Raw genomic sequence first — 26071 nt, forward strand, 5'->3', positions numbered from 1 at the left:
ATTTAAGATCCACTTAAAAGGTTCACAGTGCCCAGAAGGTGATGCAAATTATTACTGGCATTTATTACTCTCTTGCTGTTTGGAATCATCTTGTGATCATGTTCAAGAATGTGGGCACTGGAGTCAGAGCTGCTTGGTTCAAATCCCATCTTGACTACTTAGTGGCTGTATGACTTTGGATAAGTATTTAACATCTCTGTGCTTTAGTCTGATAGATTGGGCATAGTATCCTACCTCAAAGGTTTCTTTTTTTTGTGATGATTAAATAACAGTACCTGACAACTGTTAACAATTTTTTAAAAGAATAATTGTACTTATGGGCTTCCCTGGTGGCACAGTGGTTAAGAATCCGCCTGCCATTGCAGGGGACACGGGTTCGAGCCCTGGTCCGGGAAGATCCCGTATGCTGCAGAGCAGCTAAGCCCATGCGCCACAACTACTGAGCCCACGTGCCACAACTACTGAAGCCCACACGCCTAGAGCCCGTGCTCCACAACAAGAGAAGCCACTGCAGTGAGAAGCCTGCTCGCTGCAACTAGAGAAAGCCTGCATGCAGCAATGAAGACCCAACGCAGCCTAAAATAAATAAAAATTTTTAAAAAAGAATAATTGTATTTAAATAAATAGTGCTAAAAATGCATCTCTTTACTACTACCCCTCTTGGACCCCTTTCTCTCCTTAAACACGCTAACCTCTCCTATCTCAAGGTCTTTGCACTGCTAGTTTCTTTACCTAGGGACAGCTCTCCCCACCTCTTGGAATGGTTGGCTGCTCCCATCCTTAAGGTCTCACAAATGTTAGAAGACTTCATTTATACCTTGCTTAAAGCCATCTTTACCCTTTCCTCCCCTTCTTCCTATTTCACTCTTTTATCCCATCCCTTTAGTGTCTTCCAAAGCTGTTGCTTCAACCTATAATTATCTGGTTTGTGTTTATTGCACTTAAGCTCCAGGAGAGAGACTTTGCCTGTCCTTTTCACTGCTCTCTTTCTAGTGCTGAATGGAAACCTGGGACACATTAGTTGCTTAGAATTTTTTTTAAAAAAATGGTAAATGATTATTACCTTTTAAAAATGAAAACCATACTAATGTTCAATGTAGAATAGCTGTCCTTAGAGGCACATATTATAATGTCTTGACAGACAAGAATTTTGGGGAAGCTTTGAAAGATGTGCTGTCAAATTGACATAGGTTCTCTATTCATAGGAGACAACTATGAGCCCTCACATATCCTTATTTTTGATAGAAACTTCAGTTAACCTGGTATTTCACCACAAAGCAAATTAAAATAGTGGGATGGGGCTTCACTGGTGGCGCAGTGGTTGGGAGTCCGCCTGCCGATGCAGGGGACACGGGTTCGTGCCCCAGTCCGGGAAGATCCCACATGCCGCGGAGCGGCTGGGCCTGTGAGCCATGGCCGCTGAGCCTGCGCGTCCGGAGCCTGTGCTCCGCAACGGGAGAGGCCACAACAGTGAGAGGCCCGCACACCGCAAAACAAAAATAATAATAATAAAATAAAATAGTGGGATGATTCAAGGCTTTGACTTTAACGGGAATGTTGAGATGTGGTAGTACTTGATACAGAGCTCCACTTCCTCTCTTCCCTTTTGCCCTATCTCTTTCCTCTCCTTCCCTTCTTTGCTACTTATATTTGCTGTTCTTTATCACCATCATGGAGCAAAGCCACTTGCCTTTCCTTTGTTTCCTCCATTGTTTCTGATTTATTCTTCTGCTTTTTAGATTTTATTTGCAAAGGCTAAGCTAAACTAGACTTGTGTTGTCTTATGGAAATTAGATTTGTGCACTGAACATTTGTGGGGTGTGGGACATGTTTGTCTCCCATCCCCTCTGTGTTTATCTTGCTCTTTCATTGCCAAAAGCAGTCTTTTTCTATTGTTTCTCGGTTACTTCCTAATTTGAATCTATTTATGTAAAGCCTGGTTTCTAAATTTCTGAGGTTTCAACTGTGTTCATCTAAAAGTGTGTTAATCTTGAATCTGTATAAGAATTTAATATAGAAGTGAAAAGAGTAGGGGTTATTACAGCAAGCGCTTATTTTGAGACAGTCATTTTGATGCCAGTCTTACAAAAAAGCAGTGACATAGGCCCTGGAAAATGTCAGTTAGCAAACTTTAGTTAAAGGTTTAATTATAGTTATATGCATTTGGTAGATAGTTTTAGAGAAGTAATGGTTTAGGGAAAAGGAGGACGGAACTGGCCCTTGGGAGACTTGCTTGTGTTTTACTTTTAGCACTGCCTTAGCCCATTTCTTTAGGCTGGAACTTTCTCTATCTTTACTTCTTAGCTATAAATTGAGACCTTTATTTCTCAGCTTTTCTAGCTCATATTCTACACATACCATATATTCTGTTACGAAAGCTAGTCACAGGGGTCTTAGATGACTTCAGGTTGGTCATAGCTTTAAGGCTAAGAATATACTGTTCTACTTATTCCTAGACATCTTCCAATTAATATTTTTTATGATACAGTGCCATATTTTTATAGAGAACTGGAAATGTTAATTAAACATACAAAATGCTTTCCCACCTCAAAAATTTCCTCTTGAAGATAGAAAAGCCTTTCATTAACTTTAGAGCTGAGGTATAAATTTTTTTTAACCTTTAAGATTAAGGGTATATTGTATTTTGCTTCAGTACCTAATTGTGAGATTTCGTTATTGTTTTTGAGTGTACATTAAGTGTTTCAGTATAACATAAGGTGAAATAACAAACCTAAAACGAAGTGTATGAAGTGGTTAGGTCTCCAACAAGATCAGTAGAAGGAAAATGCAGAGGTAGCGCTTTCCCTCTTTGTTCAGAAGGGCAGGCCTAGTTTACAAATGGGTTGGTACTGAGTGTTTGTTTTCCTAAGGAAACAATATGGTATATGTTGAATAAGGCGTAAACCAGTTTGTAAAGTTCTATTTAAGCTGTAATGTTCTGAATTCAAGTATTGTGCTAATCTCTCTTAGAACCCAAGAGGTGTAACCATTTTTCCATAAATGGACTTCCATAATTTAATCTCATCTTGCTGCTTTAAGAGGTTGTTTCAAGCACATAGACTTTTCTTAGCTTTCGAAGGGTTTCTTGGGATGAAGAAGAATTAATACTACGGAATTTATAAGGATTAAAAACAAGTCTGTGGCTTTCAGAAGCAAATGTTTTATTCCTATCTTGTTACTTTTCATTTGTCTCTTATAGATATCGGGAAAGGCCATTATAAAATGCGGTGTCTTTGAATAGCCAAAGGACACGGAGGTCTTAGGAATATACATTGCAGAAGAAAACTAAATTTATGTATCTTAGCTTCTTTGTAAAGGTGGGTCTCTAAGACCTCTTTTAATTTGTAATATGGCTGTTTCTCTTTATCAGATTTAAAACTCACATTTTCCTGTGATCCCCAGTTTCTCCTTACATCTTGAAGCAGTTTGCTTGTTACTGGAAAGCAGTAAAATTATTTATATGCCCCTTTTAGAATGAAAAAGTTCATGTGAGAATTATTTTGTCTGTCTTAATAAGTCATTCTCCCACATTGGAATTTCAGGTTGGCTCTAGAGATTGGGTTGAGAGAATTTGGGGGAAGGCGTTCATTTATTTTTTAGAAAACTTTTATGAAAAATAAATAAACCAAAAGTAGAGAAGACCACAATGAATCACATGTATCTACTATACAGAGTATTCAATAATTAGCATCTTTTTTTCACACTTGTTTCAAAACAAATCATTTTATTGAATTTAAAATACCAGAAGTTGTTCTGACAATATTAATAAAAGTATATGTAAAATCTGGTAGTTTTCTCAGACTGAGTTAGATATTATTTTACCACTTGTGTTTTCTCTTTTATTTCAGTTTTATTTTGGTGTCTCCTAACCTTTAGTACGTCTTTTCTCAGTCAATTCACCTAGTTTTACTTGATGAAAACTGTAAATTGTATATATGAGAGTGTGTGTGTGTGTGTGTGTGTGTGTGTGTGTGTGAAATTTTCCATAATAAAGTTTACATATAATTAACTTGAAACAAATAGACTGTCAGATATTTCTTCAGCAAAAATGGGTTTATTCGGGATCAGCAGAGAATTGCAATTAGGGATCTGCAACCACAGCAGGCCATGTGCAAGTCCCAGCATGCCATTTTATAGAGAGGAAAAGGAAGTTGGAGGGGCTAAACAGAGTCTATGGCTTTTCATTGGCTGCTGAGTCCTTGCCAGGGAAGAAGAGAGGAACCTTTCTTCCTCCTGTTGGGCTCTGCTGTCCTTGCAGGGCATGAGAGCTCCCCTTTCTGGTCTCCCAACATTTTTAACAATATGTATTACTCATATATATAATTATGTAGATCATCTATCTATGTATAGGTAAGTATTATAATTGCATATATAGATATGTGTGCATGTATATGTAAACTCTGTATACACACACATACACATGCACACGTGCAGTATCGTAGAAAATTTCTAACATAAGCAAAAGTAGAGTTAATACTGTAATGAACCTCCGAATGTGTATACATCACCCAGCTTCAACAGTTTTCAATTTATGGTCCATCTTGTTTCATCTATAACACCCTCCCCAGATATTTAAATTTTTTTAATATGTATATTGGACATGCTAAAATTGAAGACTGCTTTTGTGCACACAATTGCTTGCATTTAATGAAGAAGAAAATAGAAGCCAAAATTTAAGTCAGTGTTACTACTCATTACTAGTATGCCAGAAAGAATTAATTGACCCTCATAAGTGAAGTGCCAGGAACTATATGATACCTTCAAGGATGCAAAAGTCACTAAGAAAAAAATATTCCACTGTCAGGTAAATTAGAATAGAGGTTCCAACGTGATGTTTTCAAAGCACAAATTCAAGTGGACTGGGGAGGGGAGGATGGGAGTATTAGAGAAGGCTTCTTCAAGAATGAATTTCAGGTTTGAGGGGATCTCAGGAAGAAAGGAGAATAAAATGCATGGCTGTGGTGTGTTTCTATGTAGATGGAACAAAGAGCTAGGAAAGACCATGCTAAAATTGCTCAATAAGAAGGTGAAACAAAAGATTAATAGATACAATTCTTTTTTTGGTTATTTACTGTAATGGAAAAGAGTAGTTGTATGATTAATCTAAATGCCTTTTATATTTGTTTTGGATTGGTTTTTTTTGTTTCCCCTGGTTATTAACTTCCCCCCCCTGCCTCGGGTTCTTTTGTTTTTTTCAGTTGAGAAATCATTACCATATACCAGTGTATTAATTTTAGGTGTAAAACATAATGATTTCATATATGTATATATTGTGAAATGATTACCACAATAAGTTTAATTAATTAACATTTATTACCACACCTTTTTTTTTCCCTTGTGATGAGAACTTTTAAGATCTAAACAACTTTCAAATATATAATACCGTATCGTTAACTGTAGTCACCATGTTGTATATTGCATCCCTACAACTTAGTTATCTTATAACTGGAAGTTTGAACCCTTTGACCACCTTCACCCATTTCCCCCACCCCTGCAACCCCACCTCTGACAACCAGCAGTTTGTTCTCTGTATCTGAGTTGTTTAGGTTTTTTGGTTTGTTTTGGTTTTGGGGGGTTTTTTTAGACTCCACGTAAATGAGATCGTCTAGTATTTGTCTTTCTATCTGACTTATTTCATGTAGCATAATGCCCTTAAGGTCCATGCTTGTTGTTACAAATGGCAGAATTCCTTCTTTTTATGGCTGAGTAATATTCCTGAGAGAGAGAGAGAGAGAGTGTGTGTGTGTGTGTGTGTGTGTACACCCCACATTTTCTTTTATCTATTCATTTGTCAATGGACACTTAGTTTGTTTCCATGTCTTGGCTATGCTGCAACAAACATGGAAGTACAGATGCCTATTCAGGATAGTGATTTGGATTAATGCCTTTGGATTAACTCCTGGAAGTAAAATTGCTGGGTCATATGATTGTACTGTTTTTAGTTTTTTTGAAGAACCTCCATGTTGTTTTCCATAGTGGCTGCATAAATTTACATTCCCACAAACAGTGTGCAAGGGTTCCCTTTTTTCTACATCCTTGCCAATATTTGTCTTTTTGGTAATAGCCTTTCTGACAGGCGTGAGGTGATAACCTCTTTGCATTTCCTTGGTGATTAGGATGTTGAGCACCTTTTCATGTACCTGTTGGTATTTGGTTTCCTTTGGGAAAATGTCTGAATCAGTTTGGATTGGGTGTTTAATATTTCAACTGAGGTTTCATGGGAATTCACGTAAAAGTAAATAACCAGACTATACTTATAGTATACTTGTAGTAACAACTGAATCTGCAACACAGTGTTACAAATTTAGATTTGGGTGTTTCTGGTTTAATTTATATATGTGTGTTTATATGCAAACAATGAGAAATACAAGCATTACTAAAATTTTCTATTAGGCTCTAAACAAACTTCTGCATCATTTAATTGAGCAATATCTTTAACAGCAAGAAAAACTTTTTAAAAACTGATGACTGTTTGACGGTTACTTCTGAGTCAAATATTTTACAACTTTGTGAACCAAAACAAAATACCAAAATAAATTAGACGATGTTTAGCATCTTTGCAACTATGAAATATAACCTCGAGTTTAAGACTCTGTGTTTACTGAAAGAACCTAATTGTTCTTCTTACTGATTGATTTATTAATAAATGTTATAAATTTGGACTTAAATTTCTATTTAAAAAATACTTTTATTTTTCCTTTATTTTTTTATGAAGATTTTATTTGAATAAAGGTTCCAAGCCTTTAAAGTTTGAAATGCAGTAGCTTATTTCATTTTGGAATTTCATATTATATATCTTAATTAAGTATTTCAGTTAAATGTCTTTACTTTGAATGAAGTTAATATTTATCTGTATTTTCTGTATAATTGAAAAGATTGGCAATTATAAGGGATAGATAATGGGATAGAATGATGTGGGAACAAAACATTACCTCTGATAACAGGGCTTTAAAAACTTGGAAGTTTGTCAAGTAGTCTTTGAGACATCTCTCTCATTTTAACATAGTCACAGGAATGTTTATTGATTTTCAAATTTAAAGTCTGAAGGAATCTAGTGGTAAATTATTAGAATTAATAAGCATTTGCAAGGTTTCTGGTTATAAAATCAATGTAAAAATATCAAGAGATACCTGTCAAAGATTGCCAGCAAACACAGGAAAGCATGCTCAACATCAATAATCATTTGAGAAATGCAGATCAAAACTATAATGAGGTATCAGAATGACCATCATCAAAAAATCTACAAACAGTAAATGCTGGAGAGGGTGTGGGGAAAAGGGAACCCTCTTGCACTGATGGTGGGAATGTAAATTGATACAGCCACTATGGAGAACAGTATGGAGGTTCCTTAAAAAGCTACAAATAGAACTACCATATGACCCAGCAATCCCACTACTGGGCATATACCCTGAGAAAACCATAATTCAAAAAGAGTCATGTACCACAATGTTCATTGCAGCTCTATTTACAATAGCCAGGACATGGAAGCAACCTAAGTGTCCATCGATGGATGAATGGATAAAGAAGATGTGGCACATATATACAATGGAATATTACTCAACCATAAAAAGAAACCAAATTGAGTTATTTGTAGTGAGGTGGATGGACCTAGAGTCTGTCATACAGAGTGAAGTAAGTCAGAAATAGAAAAACAAATACCATATGCTAACACATATGTATGGAATCTAAAGAAAAAAATGCTTCTGAAGAACCTAGGGACCGGACAGGAATAAAGACGCAGACGTAGAGAATGGACTTGAGGACGCGAGGAGTGGGAAGGGTAAGCTGGGAAGAAGTGAGAGAGTGGCATGGACATATATATACATTACCAAATGTAAAATAGATAGCTAGTGGGAAGCAGCCGCATAGCACAGGGAGATCAGCTTAGTGCTTTGTGACCACCTAGAGGGGTACGATAGGGAGGGTGGGAGGGAGACGCAAGAGGGAGGTGATATGGGGATATATGTATACATATAGCTGATTCACATTGTTATAAAGCAGAAACTAGCACAACATTGTAAAGCAGTTATACTCCAATAAAGATTTTTAAAAAGAGATACCTGTCAGTATGTCAAACAGGATTTTTAAAAAATAAATGAAAATACTATTAAAAATAAGAATAAATCTAAGCAAATATGTGTAAGATCTCTAAGGTTGAAATTATTCATTTTCTGAAGAGACATTAAAGAAGACCTATAAGAAGGAGATAACTCTATTTATGGATTGGATGAGTCAGTATTGTAAAGATATTAATTCTCCCCGAATCAGCATGTGGAGTTAATGGACTTTTAGTCAAAACCCCACATGGATTTTTTGGTGGAATTGACAGCTTATTTTAAAATTCATGTGGAGATGCAAAAGGACGAAATACAAGGCACAGTTTTAGAATGTTCTGGCAGATGTCAAGATTTTATTTAAAGCTCTAGTTATTAAGTTTGCATATTATTGGTGCAAGGATAGACATAAAGACCACTTGAGCAGAATAGAGTCCAGAAACAGATCTGCACATTAATGAACTCTTAGTGTATGATAGAGGTAGAACTGTACAGCAATGGAGAAAAGATAATTTTTCAGTGAATGATGTGGGAACAATTATTTATACAGAGGAAATAAAAATAGATAAATATTTCTCACCATATAAAATAATTGATTCCAGGTATATTAAATACCTAAATAAGTAAGTTTAAACTAAATTATCATGAAAAAGAAAATAATATCTTTATGACCTTGGGACAGTAAAAGACTTTTTTAACCAGAAAAAAACACTAACTCACAGCAAAAAAAAATTGATAAATTAGGTTTTATGTCAAGAATTTCTGTTCTTTAAAAAATACCATCATGAGTGAAGAGAAGCTATGAATGAGAACAGTTTACAACTCACATAACTGACAAAAGAACAATATGAAGAACTTAGTCAAATTAACTAGAAAAAATGTGCAGAGTACTTCAATACATACTTCAGAGGAAATTTAATGACCATTAAATACATGAAAAGTGTTAATCTCACAAGACATCATAGAAATGCAAATTACCATTGTTGGCAAAAATTGTTTGATAATCCTAAGTGTTGGTAATGTTACTAAGCAGCAAGAACTCTTGGGTAGGGTGTCCACCTTTTATTTATCTCTACAGTCAGTTCATTTAGCTGTCAGGGCTGATTAGTTTAGTGGTAGTGGTGTGTTGTATGGGGGGGGGGGGAATAGGGGGGGAGGTACTGTATTACGGGCCTAAGAAGAAGATAGTGACTACTACTACCTTCAAAGTGCTCAGTGAAATAAGAGTGTGCTGCCCTTTACTAAAGTCCTGTTATTTCACTTCCAGGCGATAAGAAGGGAAACCCATAAGGGCATTCAGTAAACTATTCACAGTGCTGGGTTGGAAACTGGGCTGGAAAATAGGATAGAAAAATGAACAGCAAATCAGACAGGAAGAAGTTAACTGAAAATCAAAGAAAATGGGTTTATAAGAGTGAGTTGGGACTTCCCTGGCAGTCCAGTGATTAAGACTCCGTGCTTCCAGTGCAGGGGGGCACAGCTTCGATCCCTGGTCAGGGAATTCAGATCCCACAAGCTTCATGGTGCGGCCAAAAAAAAATAATAAAGTTAAGGGAGTTGTGGGAGCCTTGCATACCAGGATTGACTTGATCCTGGGGATAAAATAGGACTAAACACATTCTACCTCCATTTATGTTTAGTTTTTAGATACTTTGACTAGGTTTTCAGTAGAATCTTAATGAGCTTGCTTGTTTGTTTTAACTCTTTAATTTTGCCTTCAGGCTTAGATCTCAGGAAGTATAGTTAAATTAGTTTTAGTCTTTTACTTTGGGGATACCATTTAAAATTGACGTTAGGTAGCTATCTGGGAAGCTATCTAGAGTGTATTTCATCTCCATTTAAAAACATATTTATGAAATCAGTTATTCATTCAACAAATATTTGAGGGCTGCTATGTACCAGGTGCTGTGCGAGGTTGTTGGAGACATGTGGTTTCCTCGTGGGAGTATTTATCTAGTGTGGTAAATATTAATCAAGTAAACTAATGTGAAATTGCACCTGTGGCAAGTGCTAGAAGAAAAAAGTACATTGAGCCTTTTCTGTCAACAGCATCCCTTAGAAATGTGCTGAAGTTTGAAGAACGAGTTATTTAGGCTAAGAGGGGAGATAGCAGTGATCCAGAGTGAAGGAACTTGGCAGTCTGAAGTTCTGAGGTCGGAGAGGATAAGGTGAGTCTGGAGGACTGAAGGATGGGTATATGGAAAGTAGGGAGATAGTAAGGTGTGAGATGAGACTAGAGTTATGTAAGAGCTAGAGTGTGTGTGGCTTTGATTATGTTAAGTGAAGTTTCCTTCCTTTTAATTTTAAGAGATGAAGCCCTTGAATAGTTCAGCAGGGAGTTGCAATATGATCACATTTGCATTTTGAAAAGATATTCTTTGTTGAGAAACAGTATACAGATTGGAGAATTAGGACGTGGGCAAAATGGATGTAGGGGGATGAGTTAGGGGCTACTGCGGTAGTCTAGTTAAAAAAATGATAGCTTGGATTACAGTGCTAGTATCAGAGTAGGAAAGAGTGGACAAATTTCAAGGATATTTAAGTAGTAAAATAACCTGGTTATGATTTGTGTATAGGATGTGAGAGGGAAGGAGCTCTCTAGGATGACACCTAGATTTTTGGCTTTTTCAATTTAGGTGGTAATTAGATAGAAAATACTAAAAGCAGACACAGTGTAGGTATTTGTTTTGAGGGTGGATAGGTGGTGTCCAGTCATGAGTTTAGTTGGATATTGAGTTTGAGATGCCTTTGTGACATTCAAGGGAAAAAAAATGTAGACAGGGAGATAACATTGGCAAATTGTGGGCATACTGATAGTAATTGAAGGCCCAGGTATGACTGACATCTCTTGGGGGAGAGTTACAGTTAATGAGAGGATCTTGGGTAGAGGAGGCTGCCTGTACAGAAAGCAGAGAAGAGGGTTGGAGATGTGGGGTAAAAAAATAGGAGACTATTGTAGTTATAGAAGCCAGGGAAGAGAATGATTGAACAGAGAGGGAGAGGACAAGATTTATGCGAAATGGAAAGTGAAAAATACCACTCAGAACAATTTTGATTATGAAGTTGGAACCCCATGTTTCTTAGTTTTAAGAACATATTAATCTCTTGGAGTCCATTTTTTTAAGTGAAAAATTGCGTTTAAAATTTAAAATCCTGATTCTTGTTAAAATACTAGGCCTTTTGTCTTTGAACTATTTTCACAGGTTTTGGGGATGTTACTTACTTTTCCTGTTGTGTACTTCCTAATGGTGCTCCTCTACCTCCTATAGTTTGTAACTGTCCTTTATGAAGCTCATTTGAGTCTCAAGTTATTTTTGGTTTTTGCTTTTACTGTTAATCCAAGTTTTTGGACCTTGGTTTCAGTGTTAACTTCTTGATTTGTAGACCCCTTGTAAATTTAGACTAACATGCAGTGGTACAAAGGTTAAGAGTTTACCTTTCTTATGGGAGTCTTTCTTCCCTGGGGAGGAGAAAAATTTAGCCACTTCCATGCTGGTGGATACATTGTTTTTCATCTCTGAAGGGATAGTCTTCCCATGGTCCCGCCTTTAAGTACAATAAATACTTTGTTTCTAGCATTTGGAGGTTTCGCTTTTAAAATTAGCTCTGGTACTTTCTTTTAGAGGGTGTGTAGCATTTCTAGCTTAGATTTCCAGAATTGTTGCTGGAAAACAAATGTTGTTTTAAGTTCTGAGTTTAAAATCCTTTTTCCTTAGTCAGAAATTTTGGTATATTATTCCATTGCCTTTATATTATTTCCATTGCCTTTATAGCATTCAGTGATTCCAGTTGACTGATATATTCCTTTGGAGAAAATCTGTTTATTTTCTATGAATGATTTTAAGTTGCACTTTATTCTTAGCGTTTTGAAATTTATTGAGAGGTGTATGTAGTTTTTTGTGTTTTTTCCTAATCATCTGTGGGGCATAATGATTCTTCTTTTAAGATTAAATGTAAAAACTGGATTTACCTTTAGATTTCTTAATTTTTTCATACTTTTCAGCTTTATTGAGATATAATTGACAAAGTTGTGTATATTTAATGTGTACTGCATGATGATTTGAGATATACATACACATTGTGAAATCATTACCACAATCATAACACATCCGTCACCTCATATAGTTTCTTTCCTTCTTTCTTCCTTTTTTTTTTTTTTGGTGAGAGCTCTTAAGATCTCATCTCTTAGCAAATTTCAATTATACAATACAGTACGTATTACTAACTACAGTCACCTTGTCATACATTAGATCCTTAGAACTTATTCATGTTATAACTGAAATTTGTACCCTTTGACCTACCTCTCCCCATTTGTCCCATCCCCCATCCTCTGGCAGTCACCATTCTATTCTCTTTCTGAGTTAAACTTTTTTTAAAAAAGAGAGTTCACATATAAGTGATACCATACAGTATTTTTCTTTCTCTGCCTGGCTTATTTCACTTAGCGTAAATGCCTTCCAGGTTCATACATGTCACAAATTGGCAACGGCAAGATTTCCTTTTTGTGGCTGAATAGTATTCCATTATATAAATGTATAATGACATTTGCTTTATCCATTCATCTATCAACAGACACTTTGGTTGTTTACATATCTTGGCTATTATGTATGTAGTTATTTATTTTAATTTTTGGCTATGTCAGGTCTTAGTTGTGGCACACGGGATCTTCATTGCAGTATGCGGGATCTTTCATTGCACGCCCGGGCTCTTTGTTGCAGCACGTGGGCTTCTCTCTAGTTGTGGCGCGTGGGCTCTGTAGTTTGCGGCATGTGGGCTCTCTAGTTGAGGCGTGTGGGCTCATTAGTTGTGGCGCACAGGCTTAGTTGCCCCGTGGCATGTGGGTTCTTAGTTCCCTGACCAGGGATCCAACCCACATCCCCTACATTGGAAGGCATATTCCTTACCACTGGACTACCACGGAAGTCCCTGTCTTGGCTATTATGAATAATGCTGCAGTGAACATGGAAGTGCTGATATCTCTTCTATATACTGATTTTGTTTCCTTTACGTATACAGTTGACCCTTGAGCAGTGCAGGTTTGAACTACATGGGTCTACTTATATGTGGATATTTGTCACTGATAAATACAACCTGCAGTTGGTTGAATCTGCAGATGCAGAGGAACTGCAGATGTGGAGGAACCAAGTATATGGAGGACTCACTGTAAGTTATATGCAGATTTTCAACTACAGAGGCTTGATGCCCCTAACCCCCACATTGTTCAAGGGTCTACTCTATACCCAGAAGTAGGATTTCTGGATCACATGATAGTTCTGCTTTAAAAAATTTTAAGGAATTTCTACACTATTTTCCATAATGGCTGTATGAATTTACATCCCCACCAACAATGTACCAAGGGTTCCCTTTTTTCACATCCTTGACAGCATTTGTTACCTCTTTTCTTTTTGATAGTAGCCACACTAACAGATGTGAGGGTGTTTCTCATTGTGGTTTTCAGTTGCATTTCTCTGATATTGAGCACCTTTCATATACCTAACTGGCTATTTGTATATCTCTGGGAAAATGTCTTTTCAGGTTCTTTGACTTCTTTGACCATTTATTAATCAGATTTTTTGTGGGTTTTTGTTTTTGGCTTTTTTTTTTTTTTTTTTTTGCTGTTGAGAGGTATCAGTTCCTTATGTGTTTTAGATATTAACCCCTTATTAGATATATGGTTTGCAAATATTTTCTCTCATTCCATAGGTTGCCTTTTCATACTGTTTATTCTTTCCTTTGCTATGCACAGCCTTTTAGCTTGATGTAGTCCCAGTTGTTCATTTTTGCTTTTGTTGCTTGTGTTTTTGGCATCGTATGCTCAAAAATCATTGCCAAGGCCCATGTCAAGGAGATTTTTCTCTGTTTTCCTCTAGGGGTTTTATGGTTTCAGATTTTACATTGAAGTCAATATGCATTTCAAGTTGATTTTTGTGTATGGTGTAAGATAAGAGTCCAGTTTCATTCTTTTGCATATATTAATAACATCCAGTTTTCCAATACCATTTATTTGAAGAGACTATTCTTTCTTCATTGTTTGTTCTTGGTGCCCTTGTCAAAGATTAATTGACTGTAAAAGTGTGGGTTTATTTCTGGGCTCTGTGTTCTGTTCCAAAGGTCTGTGTGTCTTTTTTTATGCCAGTACCATACTGTTTTGTTACTATAGCTTTGTAACATAGTTTGAAATCAGGGCGTGTGATACTTCCAGTTTTGTTGTTCTTTCTCAAGACTGCTTTGGCTATTCAGTGTCTTTGGGGGTTCCATGCAAATTTTGGGTTATTTTTCTATTTCTGTGAAAAATGCTATTGGAATTTTTATAGGGATTGCACTGAATTTGTAGATTGCTTTGGGTTATATGGACATTTTAACAATACTATTGATAATTCTTCCAATCCGGGAGCACATAATATCTTCCCATTTATTTGTGTCTTCTTTCATCAGTGTATTATAGTTTTCACTGTACAGGTTTTTCACCTTCTTGGTTAAATTTATTGTTAAATATTTTATTGATTTTTATACTGTTGTAAGGGGGATTGCTTTTTTCTTTTTATGTGCTTCAAGAAAGTCTTTCATAATTGAGATTTTATTGGTTGTTTTGAGAATCAGTACATAGACATTTCAATTTGTACACAATTCTCAACATACGTACCAAAAATCTAAAAAATCATGTAGTTGTAATTCTTTTCTGAAGTTATTCCAGTGACTTTCCAGCTTAAAATTTGGAGGCAAATTTTCCTTCACTGGATATTAAATACCAATATCTTCAAATATTGATATGCTGTTACATCGTAAGTCCCACTAATTCACAATTTAATGTCATATACCCTACATACTCAAATTGTCAGTCATTCACAGCACATTAACAGTTACTAGAAGAACCGGACTACCATGACCAAAGATGTTACATAGTGCACAAAATTCTGCCCAGGAGAGCCAAGACCAGGGGGTGAGTGGTTTGCTTTAGGAAACAATTATACCAAAAACAACATGGGAAGAGAAGTAATTTAAAGTGTTTAAGACATTAAATGCACCGCTGACTCCAAACTGCCATTTAGTATGCTTTGTATTATAAGATGTAAAAGCTACCCTCGCATCTGTGGAGCGTTAAGCTGACACCCAAGACAATCAAAGCCTCCCATATTCAATATCCCAGTATTTTCTAGTTGTACCAAAAAATAAACAACCAGCAAATGATTTCACCTCTTAAAAAAAAGCATTTACACTAAATGCTTTTTTTTAAGCTACTAAAAAACTTGCCTTTACAAAATGCAAGAGCTACTAAAAAACTTGGATTTACAAAATAGTTGATAACAGAGCTACTAAAAAAACTTGCATTTACAAAATAGTTGATAACAGTATTCCTCTGGATTGTACAAGAAGGGAGATGGGGACCACTGATAGGACCAGGGGTGTGATATTAATCAGACTTGGCTTCTTTCTCTCCTGCTTCATCAGAAGCTGGCCTCTCCTCGTTGTTAGTTTCTCCATTTTCTTTTTTTTTTAGTTTCTCCATTTTCTGCAGGTAAGTCTTCTTTAGTCTCTTGGTTAGCCACTTCAGCCTGTGGTTTTGCCTTTGCTCCCCTTTTTGCCTTTGGTTTGCACTTTTTGTCTGAAGATGTATCCTTTCCTGCTGCCCTTTTTGGCTTCGTTTCCACTTTTGCAGGAGCCAGTTTAGCTGATGACCTTGCCAATCTCCTCTTGGGCTCCTCCTTCACCGCTCCCTCAGCGGAGCTGACCTTCCTCTTGGGCATCGTGGTGGTGGAGTGGACATGTGCCGGGTGCCTGCGAGCCGTGGCACGCTGAGAGCCTTTGTGAAGCTGGGCTGCCTGGCTGCTGCCACTCCTCCTGCTGCCCAAGCTGCTGGGACCCACAGAGAGGGTGGTGGGAGAACCCGGGATTGCTATCTTAATTTCTCTATCAGATAATTCAGTTAGTGTATAGAAATGCACCTGATTTTTTAAATGTTGATCTTGTATCCTTGGTGAAGCCTTTAGAGTTTTCTGTATATAAGATCATGTTATCTGCAAACAGACAACTTAAATTTTTCCTTCCCAATTTGGAAGCCTTTTACTTCTTTTTCTTACCTAATTGCTCAGGCTAGGACTGTGTTGCAAAGAAGAGTGAGAGTGGGTATTCTTGTTTTGTTCCTGATCTTAGGGGAAAAGCTTTCAACTTTTCACCATTGAAGTATGATGCTAGCTGTGGGCTTGTCATCTATGGCCTTTATTATTTTGAGGTACGTTTCTTCTATACCTAATTTTTTTAGTTTTTGTCATGAAAGGATGTTGAATTTTGTCAGAGGCCCTTTCTGCCTCTTTTGAGATGATCATATGATTTTTATCCTTCATTCTGTTAATTTGGTATCACATTTATTAATTTTCGTATGGTGAACCGTCCTTGACTCAGGGATAAGTTCCAGTTAATTATGGTGTATGATCCTTTTAATGTGCTGTTGAATTCGATTTGCTGGTATTTTCTTGAGGATTTTTGCATCTTTGTTCATCAGGGACCCTGGCCTGTCATTTTCTTGTTGTGTCCTTGTCTGACTTGGGTATCAGGGTAATGCTGGCCTTGTAAAATGATTTTGAAAGGGTTTCTTCTTTAATTTTTTGGAAGAGTTTGAGAAGGATTGGCATTCATTCTTCTTTAAATGTTTGGTAGAATTCACCAGTGAAGCCATCTGGTCCTAGGCTTTTCTTTGAATCAGTGATCAAAACCCCCCAACAATCACCTTACTTGTTATTGATCTGTTCAGATTTTTAAATTTCTTCCTGGTTCAGTCTTTGATGTAAGTTGTATGTTTCTAAGACTCTGTCCATTTCTTCTGGGTTATCCAATTTGTTGGTGTATAATTGTTCATAATAATCTCTTATGATCCTTTGTGTGTCTGTGGTATTAGTTGTAACATTTCCTCTTTCATTTCTGATTTTGTCTTCTTTTTTTTTTCTTAGTCTAGCTAAAGGTTTGTCAATTTTGCTTATCTTTTTTAAAAAAAAGTTGAACAAAACTGTTCATTTTTTTTCTTTTTTTCTAGTCTCTATTTCATTTATTTCTGCTCCGATTTTTGTTATTTCCTTCCTTCTGTTTTTTGGGCATAATTTATTCTTTTTCTAGTTCGTTGAGGTATAAAGTTAGGCTGTTTATTTAAGGTCTGTTTTTTATTAATGCCAGTGTTTATTGCTATAAACTTCTGTCTTAGATTGCTTTTGCTGCTTTTTGGTATGTTGTTTTTCCATTTGTGTTTATCTCAAGATACTTTAAAATTTTTCTTTTTATTTCTTTGACCTATTGATTGTTCAGGAGAATACTGTTCAATTTCCACATATTTGTGAATTTTCTAGCTTTCTTACTCATTTCTAATTTTATATCATTATGGTCAGAAAAGATATTTGGTATAATTTCTGTCTTAAGTTTGTTAAGACTCGTTTTGTGACCCAGTATGTGATCTCTCCTGGAGAATATTCTGTATGTACTTAAGAAGAATGTGTGTTCTGCTGTTAGATGGAATGTTCTCTGTTAGATCCATTTGGTTTAAAGCATAGTTCAAGTCCAGTATTTCCTTATTCATACTCTCTCTTTCTGATCTGTTCATTGAAAGTAGGGTATTAAAGCCCGCTACTATTATTGCATTGCTGTCTATTTCAATTGTTATATACTGTTGATCAGTTGATCCATTTATCATTCTATAATGAATGACCTTTTGTCTCTGTTACAATTTTTGATTTATAGTTTATTTTGTTGGATAAAAGTATAGCCATTCTTGCTCTCTTCTGCTTTACGTTTGCATAGAATTTTTTTTCCATCTCTCCACTTTCAGCCTATGTGTATCCTTAAAGCTGAAGTGAGTTTTCTGTTAGCATATGTTTGAGTCTTGTGTTTTTAATATATTTACCCACTCTATGTCTTTTGATTGGAGAATTTAATCCATTTACATTCAAAGTGATTACTGATAAAGACTTAACAACTGCCATCTTGTTAATTGTTTTCTAGTTCCTTTGTTCCTTTCTTCTTGTGCTGTCTTCCTTTGTGATTTGATAGTTTTTCTTAGCAGTATTCTTTGATTCTTTTCTCTTTATCTTTTTATATCTGCTATAGGTTTTTGCTTTGTGGCTTCCTTGAGGTTTACATAAAACATTTTATGATTATAACAGTCAACTTTAAGCTAATAATTTGATTCAGTTGCATGCAAAATCTCTATTCTTTTACACCCCCCCTTCAATTATGTTATAGATGTCATAATCTTTTTATGTTGTGTATTTAACAAATTATTGTAGCTATAGATATTTTTGTCTTTCAACCTTTATACTAGTTAAGTGATTTATACACCATTACAATAGTAGAATCTTCTGAATTTGATTACATACTTATCTTACTAGTGAGTTTTATACTGTTATATATGTTTTTATGTTACGAATTATTGCCCTTTCATGCTAGCTTGAAGGACTCCCTTTAGCATTTCTTATAAGGCAGTGTGGTAGTGATGAACTCCTTCAGTGTTTGTTTTTTTGGTTTTTGTTTGTTTGGGAACGTCTTTATGAAGGACAGCTTTGCTGAATATTCTTGGTTGGCAGTTTTTTTCTTCAAGCACTTTGACTATATATATGCTATTCTGGTGCAAGGTTTCTGCTGAGAAATCTGCTGATAGCCTTATGTGGGTCCCATGTATAAGTTTTTTACTCTTGCTTTCAAAATTCTCTGTCTTTGATTTTTGACAGTTTTATTATAATGTCTCTCAGTGGAGTCCTCTATGGGTTGAATATGTATTGGTACCTATGAACATCACATGCCTGGATGACCATCAATTTCTCTCCCCAGATTTGGAAAGTTTTTAGCCATTATTTATTTAAACAAGCTTTCTACCCCTTTCTCTCCTTCTAGAACTCTCATAATGCAGCCATCATTACCCTTGATGCATAGTTAATGTAGGCTATTTTTCACTTTTTTTTTTCCCTCTGCCCTGATAATTTCAAGTAACCTCTCTTCTAGTTCTCAGATTCTTTCTTCTGCTTGTTCATGTCTGCTGTTGATATTCTCTGCTGCATTTTTTTTCATTTTATTCATTGTATTTATCAGCTCCAGTATTCTCTTTGTGTTTTTTTTGTTGTTGTTTTTGTAATTTCTATCTCTCTTTTGGACTTCTTATTTTGATCATGTATTGTTTTCCTGATTTGTTGAGTAGCCTTTCTGGGTTCTCTTGTAGCTTGCTGAGCTTCCTTAAAACAATTACTTTGAAATCTTTGTCAGGCAGTTCATAGATCTGTTTCTTTGTGGTCAGTTACTAGAAAATAATTGGGTTCCTTTGGTGGTGTCATGTTTCCTTGATTTTTTTCACTTTTGTTGAAGCCTTGCATTTATGCCTGCCCATTTGATGGAGTGGTTTTGGTCGGGAAAGACCTTTACCTGTGGGTAAGTGTGAGGGTGCCAGCTGAATAGGCTGTGGCAGTTCTTACTCTGGGGAAGATCCAGGGGTGTAGTCTTTGTGTAGCTCCAACAGCTGAGATCAGTGTTAGTGAAGATTGCAGGGGTCCTCAATGGCCAAGGCAGCAAGTGTCCATGGGGCTGTTAAGGGCTGTTGGGGACCTTCTGGTCTCTTTTTCTCCCACAGGAGTTGTTGTGGCCAAGGGGATCTCTCTTGGCACCAGGTTCAGCTCACAGGTGTCCTCTTAATCATGGTAGTACTGATGAGTGCCCATGGAGTAGCCATGGAGCTAGGGTCTGGAGCTCAGGCACACACAAAGCAGCTGCAGAGCTGGAGTCTGAAGTGTAAACACTTACAGAGCAACAGTGGTTCTGGAGTCCAGAACATTTGTGGGATTAGGGGGTTGTGGCAGCCCTGGTCATGGGGCAGTGCAGCAGTAGCTCTTTCTTGCTGAGGACAGAGCAATGTCTCCCTCTCCAGGGGCCCTGTGGCAGTGATAGCTTTTGGTGAAAGCTGCTGTTGTCCTCTGCAGAGCACGCCACTGGAGTTTGTCCTGATGAATACTTATGGGGTCCTCCTTTGTGAAAGCTGTCATGGGTGCTATTGTCCTCAGTTGAAGAGCCTGCCTAGGTCCTCCACAGAGCAGACCACACTGGGCGCTGCAGTGGTCCTACCACATGGCTGATACTGATAGCCTCTACCCTTCTTTGTTCCTGGCTGTCTCTAGATGTCTCAGCTAAGCCTGTCTCCCTAGTGATCCTTCTGTATGGTTGATCTCCATTTTTTGCTTCATTGTGCTGCTGTAGGATCTCAGTTCTGCATGAGCCTCCTGGGGATATTTTCCTTCACGGATAGTTGTCTATTTCTTATTTTTTGTTGGGGGTATGAAGGCTGGTATCTCCTACTGCACCATCTTTCTAATGCCACCCCTCAGAATACTTTCTGTCTTGTTACTAATTTGCTTTGCATCTTTGACCTTTTTACTATTTAGCCCATCCTTTATTTTGTTTATCTTAACAGTCATTTGACATTCAAAAACTTAAATAGTGCTTTTATCATAGATCTTCATTTCACAGTGATAGTAGCAGTAGCCTCTGAGTGCTTTAGAGACATTATATTGTTTACTTATCATAGCCACCTTATTGACATAGGTACTATTGTTATCCCTTTTCTACAGACGAAGAAACTAGAGCACAGAGAGACCATGAGTTGTTTGCCAAACCAAGGTCACATAGCAAATAAGTATGGAACTAAGATATTCAAACCCAGGCAGTATGATTCTAACACTCGTAGTCTTAACCTCTAGGATATGCTTCCTTTCAGGCTGCTGTGGCTTATCTTATTTCTGAAGATATTCCTATTTCTGTTTTCTATGGTATTAGTTCTTCCACTCATTGATTTCGATACTTAGATTTCATATTGTCTACTTTTCTTAAATGTTTGGTTTTTGGATGTGTGCTTATTTTTGTATTTGATCAAGTCTGTCTACAAATACTACAGTGTTTGTATCTAGTGATTATGGGAGGGAGAGTCATGGCTTGCTATTGGGAAGGATATATCAAGCTGAATTTGGATATGAGGATTCCTATTCATCTTCTTTCTGTCAAGCACTATTCCACTTTTTGAATCACTTGTCTACGTGTATTGCAGATACCTTTGAGGCCCACTTCCTTGCTTGGCAATGGTAGGGCGAGGGGATCCACCTCCCTGGCTGTTCCTAATGCTCATTACCCTGAGGATTGCTGCAGGATTTTCTCTTGCCCCCCTGCCCCATAACAACTTTATACTAAACATGGAACATCCTGGAAACTCCTCCCATTCCCCCACCCCCCCAACACACACACACATACCATAGTTCGCAGTTTACTTCTGGTTGCAGTTTGGGCTGTGGCTTCTTCCATCTCATTTCTTCTCATTTGGTTTTTTTGTCTTTCGTTGATGAAATTTCTTATTCGTTAAGGTCATGTTCTTGTTTTAAAGTGCTGTTACAGTTCATCTCCCATGGTTTTAGTGCTATTATAACTTATTCTTTATTTCTGTAATTTTTAGGGTTATAGGATTGGAGGCAATTATGTTGAATGTGCATCCTTCATTTTGATGCTATTTTCTGTCAGTGGTTTTTAATCTTTTGAGAGTCATTGACTTCTTTGACCATTTGGTAAATTGTATGTACCCTCACTTTTTAAAAATTCAGATGCATAGCTGTCTACCATCTGTACCCCAGGCAGTGGCCAAATTTTGAGCATTACTGGTTTGGTGAGTTGTTTTTTTTTGGGGGGGGGAACTTTGTTTTTAGTTATATTTAGAGGTATTTGCCTATTTCTTGGAAAATAATGTGTTACTTAGGTTTAAGGAAAATTGTTATAAAAGATGTATTTATGTAGCCATAGAGCTATATATAAAGAGTTAAATATAAAGTATAATATTAGAAAGATAGAGCTATTTTTTTCTAGTAAAGTTTTATAACGTTTCTTTTTTTCCTGTTTTCTCTAGGTTTAATTATAGATCAACACATCATCTTGCATCTCATGGGTTCTATGAATTTTTAAATTGGTTTGATGAAAGAGCATGGTATCCACTAGGAAGAATAGTCGGTGGTACTGTAAGTATATTTGCAGTTATTTATGTTAATCTTAAAATCTTGCAGTTATTTGAGTAAATCATTAATCACTAAGGTGGTGGCAATTCTTGAAAGCTTTGTATAGTTAACTAACACATTTTTCTGTGGCTGATTAGTATTTAACTTGCTAAATCTCTTTTCTTGACCCTCTTCTTCCCACTCTCACCCCCCAACCTGTTTTTGGGTTACCTCATACTAGCCACTATTTCTGACAGGTGGATCTCTTGTCACACATTTAAGTTCAGATTATTTGTATGTTTTTGTCTTGTTCTATAACAACTTTATTGAAAAAAAATTTTTGGAAGGAAATAGAAATGTAGAAGAATCAGATAATTCTAATTTTCCAGATCCCAATTACTCGAGGTAATTGAGTATTGATCATAGTTCATGGGGAATTATAATGTCCAGAAGATGATATAAGAGAAAATATTTTTAGGATTTGGGATGTAAGGAGAATCCTGAAGAGAAAATGAAAGACAAGACACCTATTTGGGCAATATATATGTGTAGTATTTTTTTCTGGATCAGTTTTGTCAGAGGTTTATCAATTTTAGTAGATTTCTTAACCCAAAGAAACTTTGACTTTGTTGATTATTAAATATTTGCTTTCTCTTATGTTAATTTCCATTTATTTCCTTCCTCCCACTTTCTTGAGTTTGTTTTGATGTTTTTATCTGTCTTCCTGATACAGTTTGCTCAGTAATTTTCAACATTTCTTTGTTATTAGTGTATTCATTTTGAAGCTTTAAATTTCCCAATAATCAGTTTTAACTACATTGCATAAGTTTTGATATGTAGTATTTTCATTATTGTTCAGGTCAAAGTGTATTTTAATTTCCACTATAATTTGCCCTGATTCATGGGTTACTTGGGGTTGTATTTAAGTTTTAAACATAATAGAATTTCCTAGTTACCTTTTTTTTTGCTTTATACTTCCAATATATTATGGTTAGAGAACAAATTCTGTAATTTTAATCTTTGAAATTATTTGAGACATGATTTGTGGCCCAAGATATAGCCAACTTTTATAAATGTTCCCTCTGTGTTTGGAAAGGAATATGTTCTCCATGGTAGTCAGATGTTGTGTTTATAATCCGTGTTTATAATTTGGATTACCTCATACTAGCCACTATTTCTGACAAGTGGATCTCTTGTCACACATTAAGTTCTTTGATGTAAACAGAGAGAAAGATACAGGAGAATAGTCATGAATTAGGGTGAATTAGAAAGAATTGTGAGAGATGTGGTAGATGGCTGTATCTGTACTTCTTGTGGGGTGAATGCTATCATATACTTCATTGTACTAGTCTTTGATTACTATAGTTTGTTTCCTGGTGTGTTTATAAATTTTTACCTTGAATTCACCCTCAGTGAAGGCTTGTTTTCTGAGACTTGGTGTTTGGACCATCCTTAAAATCTTTCTCATTTGCCTTTGCTGGAGCCCTTAGAGGTCTTACTGCTTTTAGGACAGTTTTTAGAGGTTATTTCTCAGCTTGATGTTTTTTATACATGAAGTTGTTACAAATGTGGAACCCATATTCACCCATGTGATGAATGAGTTTCTTATTTCTTGTTTTGTTTCTACTCAAAGCTTTGGAAGTAAGGCAAGAGTTCCTTACTGTTTCCCTTGATGGATGGGTAGAACTTGTCTAGTCTAGTTTCATAAACGGGCCCTGGCTTTGTGCTGGGAATTAGGCCTTTTCTTTGATCCCTGTGGTGAGTAGTAACTACCCCCCAACCTCGAGTACCTATATATCAAGCCTGCTTTGTTTTTTCTCTTTTTAGATTCCAACGACATCAGTACCTAGTTTGAATTTCTTCTTTATGTTTGGAACCTGGAGGGTTCCCTTCCTTTTGAGCTTAAATATGCCTTTTTTGTTGTTGGGTGGTTTTCTTTGTTTGTTTAGAGTTTTTTGGTCCTTTCATCTAGTACTTCTACATATTTTGGCTGTATTTCATATGCCAGTTCAGTCTGCCATATTTAGAGTATTTTCAAATTCATTTCCATTTTCTTTGAATATTGCTAACAAAATCATACACTGAGGCCTGGTATCGTATATGAAATGGAACAAAATTTTGATTTTTAAGAATGGTGATGATTGCCATACTTTTTCCCCCTTCCATTATCCCATTCGCCTTCTGTACCTTCTATCAAGCATTCATTTTGTGTCAATCATTGTTCTCTGGATGCTGGGGAAATTTTTCTTGCTATTCTGGAGCTTATATTCTTGTGAGGGTGTTTAGTTAATAGACAATAAATAAGTAAAATAAATAGTATGTGAAATGGTGATAAGTGCTATGGAGAAAAAGCAAGGGAGTTGGGTTAAAGACCATGGGGAGTTCGCAAGTTTAAATAGGATAGCTAGGAAAGGAAATTTATAACATTCTTTGTAGTTTCAGTGATGGAAAAAGAAAAAGAATCTTTTAGGATTTAGATAAGGATGGAAATATAAATACACATTTTAATCACTGAAGAAGAGCTCAGAATTAATGTCCTATTTCTTGTTCTTTGAATCCTCTTAATGTTTTATGTTCTCTTTTAGAGGGAGGGTGAAGAATATAACTGTTAACTGGCCTATTCTAGTTTATTATTTCCTTTCTATCCTTAAATATTTAAAGAAGTGTAAAAAGGTCTAACCTTCCAGGAGTCTGAAAATATTATATCTGAATTCACCAACTAACTAGTCCTTCTTTTCCTAGCTAGAATTGTTTACTTTCCAAATCTTGAATTTGAAAGAAGGGAAAAATCATTTATAAACACCACGTAAATAATATTGCACATAACTTTCTTTCATCTTCCATCCTTTTCTCAGTCCCTTGAACACAAGTATAGGCGATGTTGGAGCACATTAAAACTCCAAACTTAAGGATATGTTAGATTAGGACCCTGTTTTATAGTGAAAAGATAAGTGGGATCAATAAGAAAGTTACCTAGTTTTTCATTGTTAAACCTCTTCACTTTTAATCATTCATTCAATATGATCTTTCTTCTTTTGCTTAAATATGTATCTCTGAATATCAGATTTTTGTTTGTATCTAATCCAAAAGAACATTTAATTTTGTAATGTGTGAAGGCAAACTATTGTAAGAGCTTATTCTCAAACTTACTATAAACAATATGTAATAATAAAGAAAGGAGCTTATGTTAGTGTTTTCAGCTACCTCATTTTATATGTAATTAAATTGTCCTCTTTTTTTCTTCCTAGGTTTACCCAGGGTTGATGATAACAGCTGGCCTTATCCATTGGATTTTAAATACACTGAACATAACAGTTCACATAAGAGATGTATGTGTGTTCCTTGCACCAACTTTTAGCGGCCTTACATCTATATCTACTTTCCTGCTTACCAGAGAACTTTGGAACCAAGGAGCAGGACTTTTAGCTGCTTGTTTTATTGCTATTGTACCAGGTTACATTTCTCGGTCAGTAGCTGGATCCTTTGATAATGAAGGCATTGCTATTTTTGCACTTCAGTTTACATATTACTTGTGGGTAAGTAAAACTTAATATTTTGTTATCGTTAATACCCATGAACTTCCTGCTGAAATGCTGTTGTGCAGCATTTGTCTTTTATCAATTATAGTTGTATACAGAGAACTCTGTTACTGTTTGTAACAAGTAAGTCATAGCTCCAATAAAGAGGCTATCAAAAAATGAGCTCTTGATTTTGTTTCTTTTGTAAGGGAGAGAGGAGTCAAATACTTAAGAAAATGAAATGTGGTTCAGTGGCTTAGGATATTGAATTATGTTTGCAAAACTTGTATTATTTTACTCTTGCAAAGTTATTTCTTCCTTCCCAATCTGTATACCTTCTATTTCCTTTTTTTGTGTTACTGTATTAGCTACTAATTCCAGTATGATGTTGAAAAGGAGTAGTGAGAGGAAACATCCTTGCCTTGTAGGTAATATTTATCAAGTTGAAGAAGTTCCACTCTATTTCTGTCAATAGTTTGCTGAGAGATTTTATCATGAATGGATGTTG

General features: G+C 36.1%; 1 protein-coding gene and 1 pseudogene across 1 annotated transcript in view; one reads left to right on the forward strand and one right to left on the reverse strand.

The window, feature by feature from the left end:
- The window catches only part of STT3B (STT3 oligosaccharyltransferase complex catalytic subunit B), a 98046-nt gene that overhangs the window by 29201 nt on the left and 42774 nt on the right, over nt 1-26071 (forward strand). The window contains exons 2-3 of the mRNA XM_004317622.4: nt 21961-22069; nt 25294-25581. Of these exons, the coding sequence (XP_004317670.1) occupies nt 21961-22069; nt 25294-25581 (397 nt within the window). The remainder of the gene's footprint in view (nt 1-21960; nt 22070-25293; nt 25582-26071) is intronic.
- On the reverse strand, nt 15524-15799 carry LOC117313890 (non-histone chromosomal protein HMG-14 pseudogene; annotated as a pseudogene).

This window comes from Tursiops truncatus, chromosome 10, assembly GCF_011762595.2.
Source record: "Tursiops truncatus isolate mTurTru1 chromosome 10, mTurTru1.mat.Y, whole genome shotgun sequence".
In the NCBI taxonomy this organism is placed as follows: Eukaryota; Metazoa; Chordata; class Mammalia; order Artiodactyla; family Delphinidae; genus Tursiops; species Tursiops truncatus.